Source organism: Amblyomma mixtum, chromosome 5, assembly GCF_055824585.1.
Source record: "Amblyomma mixtum isolate Tamu chromosome 5, ASM5582458v1, whole genome shotgun sequence".
Lineage (NCBI taxonomy): Eukaryota > Metazoa > Arthropoda > Arachnida > Ixodida > Ixodidae > Amblyomma > Amblyomma mixtum.
The window spans coordinates 199,866,588-199,879,382 of NC_143016.1; the positions used below are offsets into that span (position 1 = coordinate 199,866,588).

Sequence of the window (12,795 nt, forward strand, 5' to 3'; positions counted from 1 at the left end):
GCCACAGGAGAGCGGAATGTTGTACACAATGCCCTCAGTGCATTTAACAAATCTTTTCCTGTGGCGGATGGTACACTGCTGCTTTTGGGAGCGATGTGCGGAGGGCAGGGATAACACACTGAGTTTCGGTGGAGCTGAAAACACCACGTGAATGTTTGCCTTTTTTCCTCTTTTCTTGAGGTTGTGCGCGAGACAATGGACATAAGGAACGACAGCCACCTTGCTCCTCGTTTCTTCTGTGGTGTCGCGTTTTTTCCGGAGTTTCTGCACACCATCGAACCTCGAGGCGGTTACGTCAGACGTTTTAACCATTGTACAAAAGTGTTTTCACCCGCTACTATTGACTGCCAAAATGCCTACTGACTCAGAGATAAGATTTCTTGATATTCGGCTTAAATTCATGGACAACCACGTTTGCTGGTGCTGTTCACCTTGCGCCAACAAACTGCTTCTACCTTATACATCAGCTCATTCTAAACTCGTGAAACGAGGCATTATTAACCTCTGCATGGAAAACGCCTTTGAAAAGTAATGTCCCCAGCAATGCACAACTAGCTTTCATGAACGACTCGCAAGGTTCCTCGAAGTAGGGTACCCTAAGAATTTCGTGGGTTCAGTCGCCGAAAACCTCCTGAAAAAGAAACTTCGGAAAAAACGTGACACCACAGAAGAAACGAAGAGCAAGGTGGCTGTCGTTCTTTACGTCCATTGTCTCGTGCACAATCTCAAGAATATAGGAAAAAAGGCAAACGTTCACGTGGTGTTTTCACCTCCACCGAAACTCAGTGTGTTATGCAAAAGATCCCTGCCCTCCGCACACCGCTCCCAAAAGCATCAGTGTACCATTCGCCACAGGAAAATATTTGTTAAATGCACTGAGGGCATTGTGTACAACATTCCGCTCTCCTGTGGCAGGCAGTATATTGGGCAATCTGGTAGGTGCCTGAATGATAGGCTTCGGGAGCACAATAACAGCATGAAGACGTATACCGGCAGCAATCTAGCTTTGCATTGCAAAGATTGCAAGTGTGTGCCTTTTTTGGATAAATGCTCAGTCGCTAAGAGTAGAGATAAGCTAACTGGCGAAATTGTGGAAGCTGCACAGATTGCTGCCTTACAAGATAACTGTGTTAGTACTCCATCCATTTCCCCATCTAAATGAGAGCTGGCCTTCTTGGGTTCAAAACATCCGTGATCTCCTATTTTTTATCGCATCTTTTTTCGATTCATTTTTTCTCTTAGGTCAGCGCATGCGCTACTTTTGCCCAGGTTCCGTTCACTTGGTTGGTTTTGGCTTCCTTCGTCAGTCGGAAGTTAGCGCCTGTGTTGTGGGTGTGTGTTCTCTCCCCTTGTGTCCGTCGTCCTGGTTTTGCACTACTCTTATGTTATGGTTTCCTTGTTGGGGCCCTCTTTATTGATTTAACAAAAGTACTCCACACTATTGACCATAGCATTCCCTTTCAAAAATTAGAATCTCTGTGCATTTGTGGTCCTGCACTTAACCTGATCCACAGCTACCTAACTGATAGGTTGCAAGTTGTTGAATTTGGTGGTATATTTTCTGACCCAAAATTAATGGAACATGGTGTCCCAGAGGGATCATTTTAGGCCCTTTCCCATTTCTTATTTTTATTAACGATTTTCCTTAACTACTCTAGCTCAGTTGTTTATGCAGACTGCCACTTTTAACAGTGACCTCCTGAATATTCAAGACTGGTGTCAAAACAGCCATCTGAAAATTAACCGACAAAAAAACCACCTTTATGGTCTTGTGTTCCTGCAACAAAGAACTAATTCCTGCTCCTCAGTTGTACTGAGGCATGCACGTTATATGCCCGTCAGATTCCACAACATTTCTTGGTGTCTTTTTAGATAATTAAAATTTCATCATCACACCACACTCATTAGATCTAAAACAGCTGTTGGTATTCTTGTGATCATTAAAGCCTGGCATTACTTTTCTCTACCTATTTTCTGGGTGCTGTATTTTTCCTTCATGCTCTGCATATTGCATATCATCTTGGGGGAACCCACATCTTTCATGTACTCGCCACCTTCAAAATCAAGCCCTCCGTATAATTACATTACCGTGCATATATTCTTAACTTCTTCCTGGTAGGTTGGCATCAATTATATTCAGAGAATGTAATAATCATATTTTTCTTAGTAGCTTTCAGTCCTTAAAGCTGTTTAACAATAATAACACCAGATTTGCTAAACAACATGACCTGCTATTGCCGAAGGCCAAGACTAACCTTGGAAAACATACTGCATACTTTTCGGGCATCTCATTAGGGAATTTATTGCCATTGGGAATAAAAAATTGCACTCATTTCAGCACTCACTAAAGACTTACTTATTTTCTACTATGTTTTGCTCCACCATCATCATCATCAGCCTGACTAGGCCCACTGCAGGGCAAAGGCCTCTGCCATGTCTTTCCAATCAACCCTGTCGTTTGCCGGTTGCAACCACTGTATCCCCACAAATTTCTTAATCTTACCCGCCCAACTAACTTTCTGCTGCCCCTGCTACGTTTGTCTCCTCTTGCAATCCACTCCGTTACCCTTAAGGACCAGCGGTTATCTTGCCTTCGCATTACATGCCCTGCCCAAGCCCATTTATTCCTCTTGATTTCAACTAAGATGTCATTAACCCGCATTTGTTCCCTCACCCACTCCGCCCTCTTCGAATCTCTTAATGTTACACCCATCATTTTTCTTCCCATAGCTCGCTGCGTTGTCCTTGACTTAAGCTGAACCCTTTTCGTTAGCCTCCACGTTTCTGCCCCATAGGTGAGAACTGGTGAGATACAGCTGTTGTATACTTTTCTCTTGAGGGATATTGGTAAACTTGTCTTGTGTCTTGTTCTTTCTTCATCTGTGGTTACATTCTTTGGCGGTGGTTTTTTTCCTATATTCAAGGATGTTGAAGGATGCCGCTGCACAAATATCCTCCAGCAAGAGTTTTTTAATGCTTGAAGGAATTGGTGAGCGCTAAAAAACACGGAAAAGGGACGAACACACAGGACGAAGCGCTTTCTAACAACAGTTTAATCTCAAAAGGAACATGATTATATACACACATCTGACATCATTCATGCACAGAAGAGGGAGGGACGCACGCGTTGACAAGAATGAAGGAAAAGAAAGGAAAACAGGTAAAAACTACGCGCGCTTACAACAGCCGAAGATTGCTATTCTTGAGATAGGTTAATTCAGTTCCCCCTAACACCACCGAAGGGGAGCTGACGCATTGCTTATCTGGAGCAACGTGCATTGCGAAAGCTTCGATAATTTCCTGTTCCCGTCTGTTTCTAGCCCTACCTATAACTTTGGTGTTTTTTAGCAGTGGTATGCATTTACAATGTGCACATTGAGGTGCCAGATTCCCGGATTTTGCAATTTGTTCACATGATCTTTCGTGCTCCCGGAGCCTCTTGTTAAGGCATCTGCCCGTTTGCCCAACGTAAGTTCGTTGGCAAGAGGCTCCAAGAGGCTCCGGGAGCACGAAAGATTTTTAGCAGCACCACTGCTAAAAAACACCAAGGTAATAGGTAGGGCTAGAAACAGACGGGAACGGGAAATTATCGAAGCTTTCGCAATGCACGTTGCTCCAGATAAGCAATGCGTCAGTTCCCCTTCGGTGGTGTTAGGGGGAACTGAATTAACCTATCTCAAGAATAGCAATCTTCGGCTCTTGTAAGCGCGCATAGTTTTTACCTGTTTTCCTTTCTTTTCCTTCATTCTTGTCAACGCGTGCGTCCCTCCCTCTTCTGTGCATGGTATGATGTCAGATGTGTGTATATAGTCATGTTCCTTTTGAGATTAAACTGTTGTTAGAAAGCGCTTCGTCCTGTGTGTTCGTCCCTTTTCCCTGCTTTGATAGCGCTCACCAATTCCTTCAAGTATGTATTTCCAACTAGCCCCAGTGGTAGCTCTGTTTTGATGCGTTCTGTGGAAGCTGAGTTATCAGTGGCTAAAATTTGAATTCCCACATTTTCGCACCTTTCTCTCTGCCCTTGTTCACTCTGAACGGGATTTCCTCTGCTGCTTCCGGCCATGGCAGCTGTGTGGTGTCAGCTGGCACGACAGACCTCCTCCGCTGCTGACATAATGAGCACTGCACGATGCATTGCACGCGGATTCGGGCGAAAGCCTGGCACCGATGGTCACCCCTAGGCGTAGAAGTGCAAATTTTAAAAATTATATTGTAAATTATCGGCTCGCTACTGAGGTCTTTTAAGCGGCAGGAATGCTCGGTGGCCTATACTCTGTATAATGCAAGCACATTATAGCCAACCTCAAACACCCTTTTTAGGGACCGTTTAAGCGCATGAAATCTACATGTTTGTCCCAGAGAAGTAACCAGACATGAAGCTGGTTTTGAAAGCTGGCATAACTTCAATTTGATGAGAAGCATAGGTAATGGTTATTTTGTTGTTCAGGCAATTCATGGCACTGTCCATGGGGCCGGACAAAAGGAGAGGCCCCACTGGGCGCAAAGGTTGTGAGCACAAAATACATGCACGCAGCAAGCGCATACATAGCTATAGCAAACAACACCGTGGGAAAATACACACAAAACATGTTTATGGAGTTCAAAACAAAGTACAACAACACATGTTATTGCTGACATTTTCTATACATTGGTGCATTCTATGCAGCTTAACAATCAAAGCACAGCAACATTGCAACTAGAGATCTGGGTCAGTCATATGTATTCAACTCTGTATTTTAGATAAAGACATTGAATTCTGCATTTGAAAGTTGGCACATGTTCTTGGGATCTCGAGGATGTGTGGATAACTTGGAACAACTTCTTGCTGTGTGAATTGGTGCACAGCTGTTGTTAAGAATGAGTTGTGTGCCACAATAAAAGATGAACACAGAAAAGTGATCTGTGATCGTTTTCCTGTGTTGGTCTTTTATGGAAACAGATAACTTCCTTTTATAATTATCTTGCATATGTTGAACATTATGTGTTTTCATGAATGTAACCATGCCTAAGCATTCTCTATATAGTGTTCCAAGTGCTCTTTGCTGCTGGTTTATCGTTGCAGTTCCCCCCCCCCCCCCCCCCAGGCTAAGGAGCAGGCGGGAATGCGCACGGGAGGGAGTTTAGCAGGGGGAACTGCCTGACATCCCTGCTGTTCTCATTCTTATGTTACCCACCTGGTGGTACCACACTAAGTTCGACTGGCATGTAACACCTGAGAATGGGCATCCAGCAGTGTATCACTTTAGCAAAGGCTTGTGAATTGGCATCTGTTCTGTGGGAAATATCATTCTCTGTATTTATTTCAAGTTTATTGGCAGACACTCAAAGTGAGCTCATGCAATCACACATTCAACATCCTTCAGATTTGCAACTCCAGCAAAAAAGACACCTGTGTCATCAACGTACCCTGTCGAAATGCTCATTTATATGCGTAGTAAATAACAACAGGCTGAGTATGGAGCCCTGAAGAATGCCATATTTAAGGGCACCTTTGCCTGATACACAGTGCCAGTGAACTGAGACCTAAAACGCAGGTAACGGAGACTTTGTGCTGCGTTATCGCTGAGTTGTCTGACTCTGTTCACCTGTTCCTTTCTTTCGCCGGTTTTCGGGGCACATGTGCCTGTTTGTGCCGTGTTCACCCGACGTCTCCTCCAGTCGGAAGTGGTCCCCTGTGTTCTTCGTCCTCTTTGCGCTACATATCATCCTTGGCATGTTTTGTTGCAGCAGTAACAGGCCACAGTGTCATCGGCCTGTGGTTGGTTGTGCTTGTGGGTGGTTTTGGTGGTTTGGACTATCAGCTGCGGTGGGAGGCCCCCCCCTCCCGCATCGCAGTCCCCTAGTGCTGTGTCTAGCACAACTCGGAGACTGCTGAACGTATTCTCGATCAACTCTTCTCAGCCCAGCTCACTTCTTCCCCACACAGTGGCTGCCCATTCCACCACCGCATCTTGGCGGCGGCAGCAGCAGTGTCCACTTGGCACAGAAGAGAGACAAGCAGTTCGCTCTCCTCCGGTGCAGGGAACGAGGAGGCTGTTTGCCCTCCGGCACTTTGTGGAGGGTGAGGCCGTGGTGGTGGAGCGCCCCGTGGCCTCCTGCCAGCTGGCCTGGAACCGGGCCTGCCGCTACGCGGCCTGCGACCTCTGCCTGCGGCCCCTGGAGACGGCCGAGGCCAATGCGCAGCGCCTGGCCGCCCAGCCCCAGCTGCGCCTGCCCCAGCCGGGATGCTGCACCACCCGCCCAGCAGAAGAGCAGGCCTGCTGCCCTGGATGCCAGGTGAGAGGGGCGAAAATTGTGGCAAAGGCTGCCATCCTAGGCAAGTTGTTTTGAGCTCTTAGTGCCAAGATGCTCGAATCGTTGGAATAATTGGCCAAAATGTATCAGGTTGCTCTGTTCTGAATCGACTCAAGGTCTGAATCAGCTCACGGGGTGTGGCTCAAGAATAGTGCATACTCCAGCTTGAGTCACACAAACGCGTGGAAAGCAAGTTCTTGAATAGGGGAAGAAGCGAGGGCAAACGTGTGTAACCTAGGGCACGGTTAGCAAAATTTATTATGCGGTTAACGTGACATGTCCCAGTTAGGTCTTGCAAAACACGCACCCTGAGATATTTAGATGATTCATTCCAGGGGGTCGAAATTTGCGAAGCCCTCCACTCCCTCATAGCCCATTGTGGGGTGTTAAACCCCATGAACCGAACCATTTGTTGCAGTTGCAGACGATTCCTGTTCTGGAGAAGCCATTCCCAACACCTAATGGCCCAGCCAGGGGACTTGTTCCGTTTACCATATGCTCAGGCAGGCCGTGTGCCACTGAGTGCATGGAGGAAGGGAAACTCCGAGCTCCACCAGCAGAAGGTGTGCACTCTCACAGGGGGGACCCTGCGGCTGCACAAGCACGCTCAGACGTCAGCCAAGTTGGGGGTGCACGAAGGGCTTCAAAAAATGTGGCGCCCCTCCTTTCCTTCCTCCGTGGGGAAGGCCGCCAGAACCAGCCTGCCAGCAATCACGGAGGGCAGATGCTCTCCCTAGCTTTGCGTTCTCACTGCTGCGCACACGTGCGGCAGAGACAGATTGCTTGGGATCGAAAACCTCAGGTTATTGGGAGCTGTCACAGTCTGCAGAAAAAACAGCTCACATACATCGGAGATGACAACGCAGGCCTTCTTCGGTGCACCGTGTGCTGTCCTCAAAAGCATGCAATGAGCAATCACAATCTAACGCCTTTCAGTCGGCACCACATCAGGGGGAAAAACTGCCCACGCATTGCTCATAAAATGACACGCCGTGTTCTCGGATTATTGGGTATTTGTTTACTACGCAGCAAGTATGACTGGTATGACCCTGCATTATGACTGACTCTGCTGGTCGTAGCGATTTCTACGTTCGCAAACTGTTTCCTGTGGGCTGTAATCAGAAAACTATCAGGATGCGTTCCGTTCAAATAAAGTCTGTCGGCTTTTTCTGCGGGCAAGGAATGCACGCATTATCTCGACAAAAGCGCATGTCAGCTGGTTGAACGTTCATCTAGAGCAAGCAGGTGTACTGTACAAATTTAGCTGCATATCGTATCTGTAATGCTGCAGCTTTACCATAGAGGGCTGGCACTCGAGGGAGAGGCGCTACAATGCGACATAGCGTGTTGGTGCCTCACGTACCACGTGTTCTTGCCTGCGCTGCTAAATTCTTCTCTTTATCTCTTTAATAAGCCAAACGTGTGCGGTACTTCCCAGATATTTTAAGCTTTTGTGGCAGAAGGCACGACAGTCGGCGAAAACAGGATCAGCACTTGCCTCGGCTGCCGTAAATTATGGTGTGGCCACACACAGTGGTGTGCACCTTTATTGGGAAGACCTTTCACACCCTGAACCGCTGGCTCGTTTGCAGTGAAACTGTGCACAGAGAGCTTGCATGCTCTGATAACTGTTATCTCGTAGCAAGCTTAAGATGCAAACCCGTAATCATTTGCACCGAGAACCAAAAGCCGCCAGTTGCCGTTGAGGGGCAGTGCTGGCCCCATCTACAGAGGCCAGACAAGGCGAGCGTTGCTAAGTGCACGGGTCCTTTGGTGGCCGCCATTTGCGGATTTTAGCTCTACAGGCGGATTATTAATGAGGGAAAAAGGAGGGCCTGCTACTGAGCAAAGGGAAGTGCCAATGACGGCATAACACAGCGAGTTTCATGGGGGGTAATGTCCACACACACACACACTGGCTGGCACTCGCGTGGCAGTGAGCAGACGCACGTGAAATTCATGTCTTGAACACACACCGCTGCATCTCATTAACACATACTGGAGTTGGGGCTCCATGAAAACACAAGTGTCACGCATGTCAGGCCGTAGATTGTGTCAACTGTGTAGGTACTGCACAGGCGGCCACAGACGGGTATTCAGGCCTGTTTCACACAAAACTTTGAGCTCGGCCTTTGTCACACGCCACCATTCAGCACGTGTCACCCTGGCGCCTACAAGAGCCTCTTCAGAGAGAGGGCAAGAGTCCAGTTGTCTCACAGTCGCTTCCAGTGTTCTCCTCTCATCAGTGTAGTTCGAGCACTCGCAAAGAAGGTGTCCAACAGTCTCTGGAGTGTGGCACTGTACTCAGTTTGGGTTAGTTTCTAATCCGATGTCGTGAAGCTAGTGTTTTGTGTAGGCAACGCCAGGCCGTAACCAGTGGAATAAAGTCTCCTGATGTCGCATCACCCTACATGACAGATGAGCCAGCATCAAGCTTAGAGACGCGGTCCTGTTGATGGCTCGAATCGCTGCAGTACCACTGCATTGCAGCTTGCATTAAATGCGCCAGCAAGGCTCCAATGTCAGATCTGGAAAAGGCTATTTCAATGAAAGCACCATCATCATGTGCTAACCGAGCCTTGGCATCGTTTTGTGCCGGATATTAATGTGTGGTTGGTGGTGGCCATCTCTCCACAGAGTGCACATGTCGGTTTGCCTTTCTTTGCAAGAATGAAGTTATCTGTGACGTGCGTGTGTCTGATATGAAGGCGACTTAAAATACATCAATGAAACGCTCGTGATGACTGCATGTCTCCCATTCTTCTACAACTGGCTTTACTACTTGTTGTTTACTTCATTATCCTATGCTCCCTCCCATTTTTCTCGTAGTTTATATTATCTCTCTATACGGAATTTTGACCTTCTGCATTACGGGCGGCTGTGGCACAGACATCAGCTCTCTCAACACCGCAAATTCCTACATGACTTGGTACCCAGCAAAATTTAATTTTAAGCTCTTGTGTTTTGGTCGCTCATATGTTGTGGACTACGTCTCCTATTAAAGGCTCTGTTGCATTTTTAGGATGCAGTGATGTAATTATGCTGGAGGAGTCTGTACAAATGATTGTGTTTTTAATGTTGTTCTTCAGTATTTTTCCTACAGCTAGGGATACGGTGCAGCGTTTGACGGTAAAAACTGATGCACAGTGAGGCAGCCTTTGCTATTTTTTCTCGTTTGTCTTCGACAGCAGCACAGCAAGTGTTCCCTTGGAACCATCCGTATAAAATGCTTAATGCTGAGCTTTTCTCGTTCAGTGCTAAGAACTCTTGTATAGTGTGTTCATGAGGTGTTTTACGAATGTGTGTTAGTGTGAGGTCACATAGACACAGGGAAGTTGTGCCAAGGTGGCAATGGGGCAGGTCTCTGTGCAGTAACTCAGAATGTTGAATTCCTGGCAGTGCTCTTCAAAACGGGAGTATATGAGCGGTCTGATGGCTTGGGGTCTGCTGTTATACAGTGTTCTAGAGGGGCATTTTGTAACTGTGGGATAACAGATGTGTTTCGGTAATGAACGCGTTTTCAGAATGTATGAGCATGGTCCCTCTGTCAGCTAGTGACAGTTCATTTGTTTCTACATAGAGACTAGTCACAGGTGATGCCCCGGTCCAAAGACGTGAGCCTAGGTTATGTACGGGATCCAGTCGTTTAAGGCTTGATCGTCTGGCTGAACCATAGACCTAACACACGCCTGTAATCTAGACAAGAGTGCCCGACAGATATGGAGAAGACTTATCCTATCGGAGCCCCAGTGTTTTTGTGAGAGCACTTTAAGTATGTTTAGAGATCAAGAGGCGAAGGGAATGTGAGCTTTTTGTCGAATGTTGCGCCTAAAAATTTCTGCTCATTTTATTGGTTTTATTTAAGTACAGGGTGGGATTGGGCTGCAGGCCTCTCCTGAGAGAGAAAAGAACGGCAACTGTTTTTCTTGGGGAAAACCTAAATCCATTTTTGTTTGCCTGATTACCAAGTTTGTTTAATGTGAGTTGTACCTGTCTTTCACACGTTGAGGAGCTGGATGATGTGCATGCCATTTGGAGTTCATCGACATAAATTGAGTATGTAATGGAGTTTGGGATTACTTTGGCTATGGAATTCATTTTTACGTGTAGTGCTCAAAATGCATCCCTGAGGTACACAGTTCTCCTGAGTGAAGAGCGTTGAGCTGAGGCGGATGTGAAATGTGCGGTTTGCGAAGAAATCTTTCAGGCAGTTTAAGATTCTGCTGTGGATGCCCAGATCTGCCAGGGGATCCCAAACCTCTAGGTGGTTGCATAAGCTGTTTCCATGTCAAAGAAAACTGCCAGACAGGGTTGCTTATGTGTGAATGCTTCTCGGAGAGTGTTTTCAAGTCGTGATTTATGAGGCACGACTGCCACTTCAGGCCAGATAGCACGGTGTCCATCATTTGCTGAAATATGGCATGGGAAATCAACACCAGTATCCATGAGTGCAGTCATGTCACCACCATTGGCGGTTACTAAAATTTCAGCGGAGACCAGTTTTTCGCTGCTTGTCGGTGAGGTCGTCAGATGGGGCCATCACGTCAAATTGGAGGCTGTTGGCTCTGCGCAGTAGTGGCGGCCCTACGCCTGAAGGTCTTCAGTTTTCCCAGTGAGGGAATGCGCCTCTGAATTGACCAGAGGACGAGGGCCAACTGGGCGAAGCAAAGCACCCTGGGGATGGTGATTGGGATTGGCGTTACTGTGAGGCAGCACATGAGCGCTTAGGTACTCCTCACTATAGCGCACCCGGTGGGAATCCTCTTGAACCCAACGTTTATAGATACTTTTTTAGTTCCATAACTCCTCCTCTGAAAGCGGGCGCTGCTTGTACCCGGGCAGTGAGAGGGCGCTGCAGTCGAGGTTTGCGCGGTCGCCGGCGCGCGCGCTGCTACTCTCCTGCGGTTACTACTTAGCCCGTGCGCGGGATTGTCGTTGCCTTTTTTTTTCCATTTGTGTTCCTGTGCGCTCTGCGAACACGTGGTCCCCATCGTGCACTCAGAACAACAAACGCTGCTGGCCGTGAAGCAGCTTTCGAGCGCGACGATGCCCACTTGCTTCGTGCCCGGCTGTACCAGCGGGTACAAGAGCAACCCGGAGAAACGCCATCCGTACGGAAGCAAGAGGAAATATCAAACTCATTGCATCAAATCAAACCGTTGAGTCCCTGAGGGTGACATTGATGTCAGTGCTGTCCATTATAGACTTCCTACACAACAAGAGCCTCAGCTATATATACTCACAGCGAAGTTAAACCAAGACCCGCTTGAGGTAATTATACTGGCACGTTGAAAAAGCCTAGAAATGCTCATATATAATCTGTTTTTTTTTTAATTCAGAGATTTTTTGGCCTAGTGAGATCATTAGGAGGTGACGAAGACCACCCTACAGTGACCAAGTTCAGCCAATTATTTAGGCTGCTTTCTTTTACACACCTGTTGAAGTAGCTGTGAAAGGGAACTGTGAGACGGGAACTGATCGTGTCTTAATTAGTGCCTTCGAGAGCCTCGGAGAAAAGCGTCACGACACCCTCATCCAGAAAAAGGCTAGAAAGAATAGATCTGGCAGGAACTGATGACGATACTTTTCAGGGACCTCTCCGATGCCTCCAACGACCACAGATACTGTGTTCCATCACCAGAAGAAACAGCCTTGTACTATTTGGCAAGCTATGTGGCTTTCAAAATGAAAAATAAAGCGCAATATGGACTCTGTGATGCAATGTGACGCACTTGGCAGGCAGGATTCTCTGCCGCGTGAGGCTATGCTCATTATTGAGCGCGAGTATGTCAGTGGCAGACTCGCGTAACCTTCCGAAAAGATGTTTGCCTGTGTAATTGCGGTAGAGGGTGCTATAAAACAGGATTGAAAGGGCGAGTTGTTCGGCGACCTGTTTTGGAACGTGCTGGATTCTCTTGTAAAAAAAGGCACGAATGGTGTTGGTTTACCAGAGCATGCTGAGGTGTTCACAGCTCAATTAATTTGCTTTTATTTAGTGACGCGCATGCACTTCTTTGCGCGAGCAAAGTGCTTGGAAAATAGTAGCGCTGTTAGAGCTCGAAGAGAGCGAAAGCAGGCGAAGCTTGTCTGACAAATTAGTTGACAGAAAATCTGTCAGCAACAATATTTAGTGGATTTGTGAATAAAATTTTTCTATTTAAATGCCAAGGGCCTTGAATTACTCTTGCATTTCGCCTACACCGGTATCGAACTCGCGGCTTTCTGGAAAGCAGCCGCGGGCCGTAGCCACCGAGACAGCAGCGGGTTTTATTTGCACCAGTATTGCTGTAATAAAACGTAAAAGTAATTTTGCGCGAAATGCGAGACACAACAGCCAGTCGCGAAAAACTGGTTCGGCGGATAATCCGAATCTATTGAAGTAGCAAGGTTAGGTTCATCTCACGAGAAGCAGAATCGAAGCATGCATGCATTTCGTCATTGCCCGTACAAAACGGCCGCTTGTGACACGGCTGAGAATACCGCTCTTAAGTTCGCAAACGC

The 12,795-nt window shown here is 47.2% G+C and overlaps 1 protein-coding gene across 6 annotated transcripts in view; it reads left to right on the forward strand.

The window, feature by feature from the left end:
• Positions 1–12,795, forward strand: part of Smyd5 (SET and MYND domain containing, class 5) — a 110,117-nt gene that overhangs the window by 18,718 nt on the left and 78,604 nt on the right. For 4 of the 6 annotated variants that reach the window (XR_016283294.1, XR_016283295.1, XM_089546635.1 and 1 more), the window contains exon 2: positions 5,927–6,276. Coding sequence is in view for 4 of the 6 variants with exons in the window: in XM_089546635.1 (XP_089402761.1) it covers positions 5,927–6,276 (350 nt within the window). In the remaining 2 variants the exon portion in view is untranslated. The remainder of the gene's footprint in view (positions 1–5,926; positions 6,277–12,795) is intronic. The other 2 variants (XM_089546636.1, XM_089546638.1) reach the window with 1 other exon arrangement.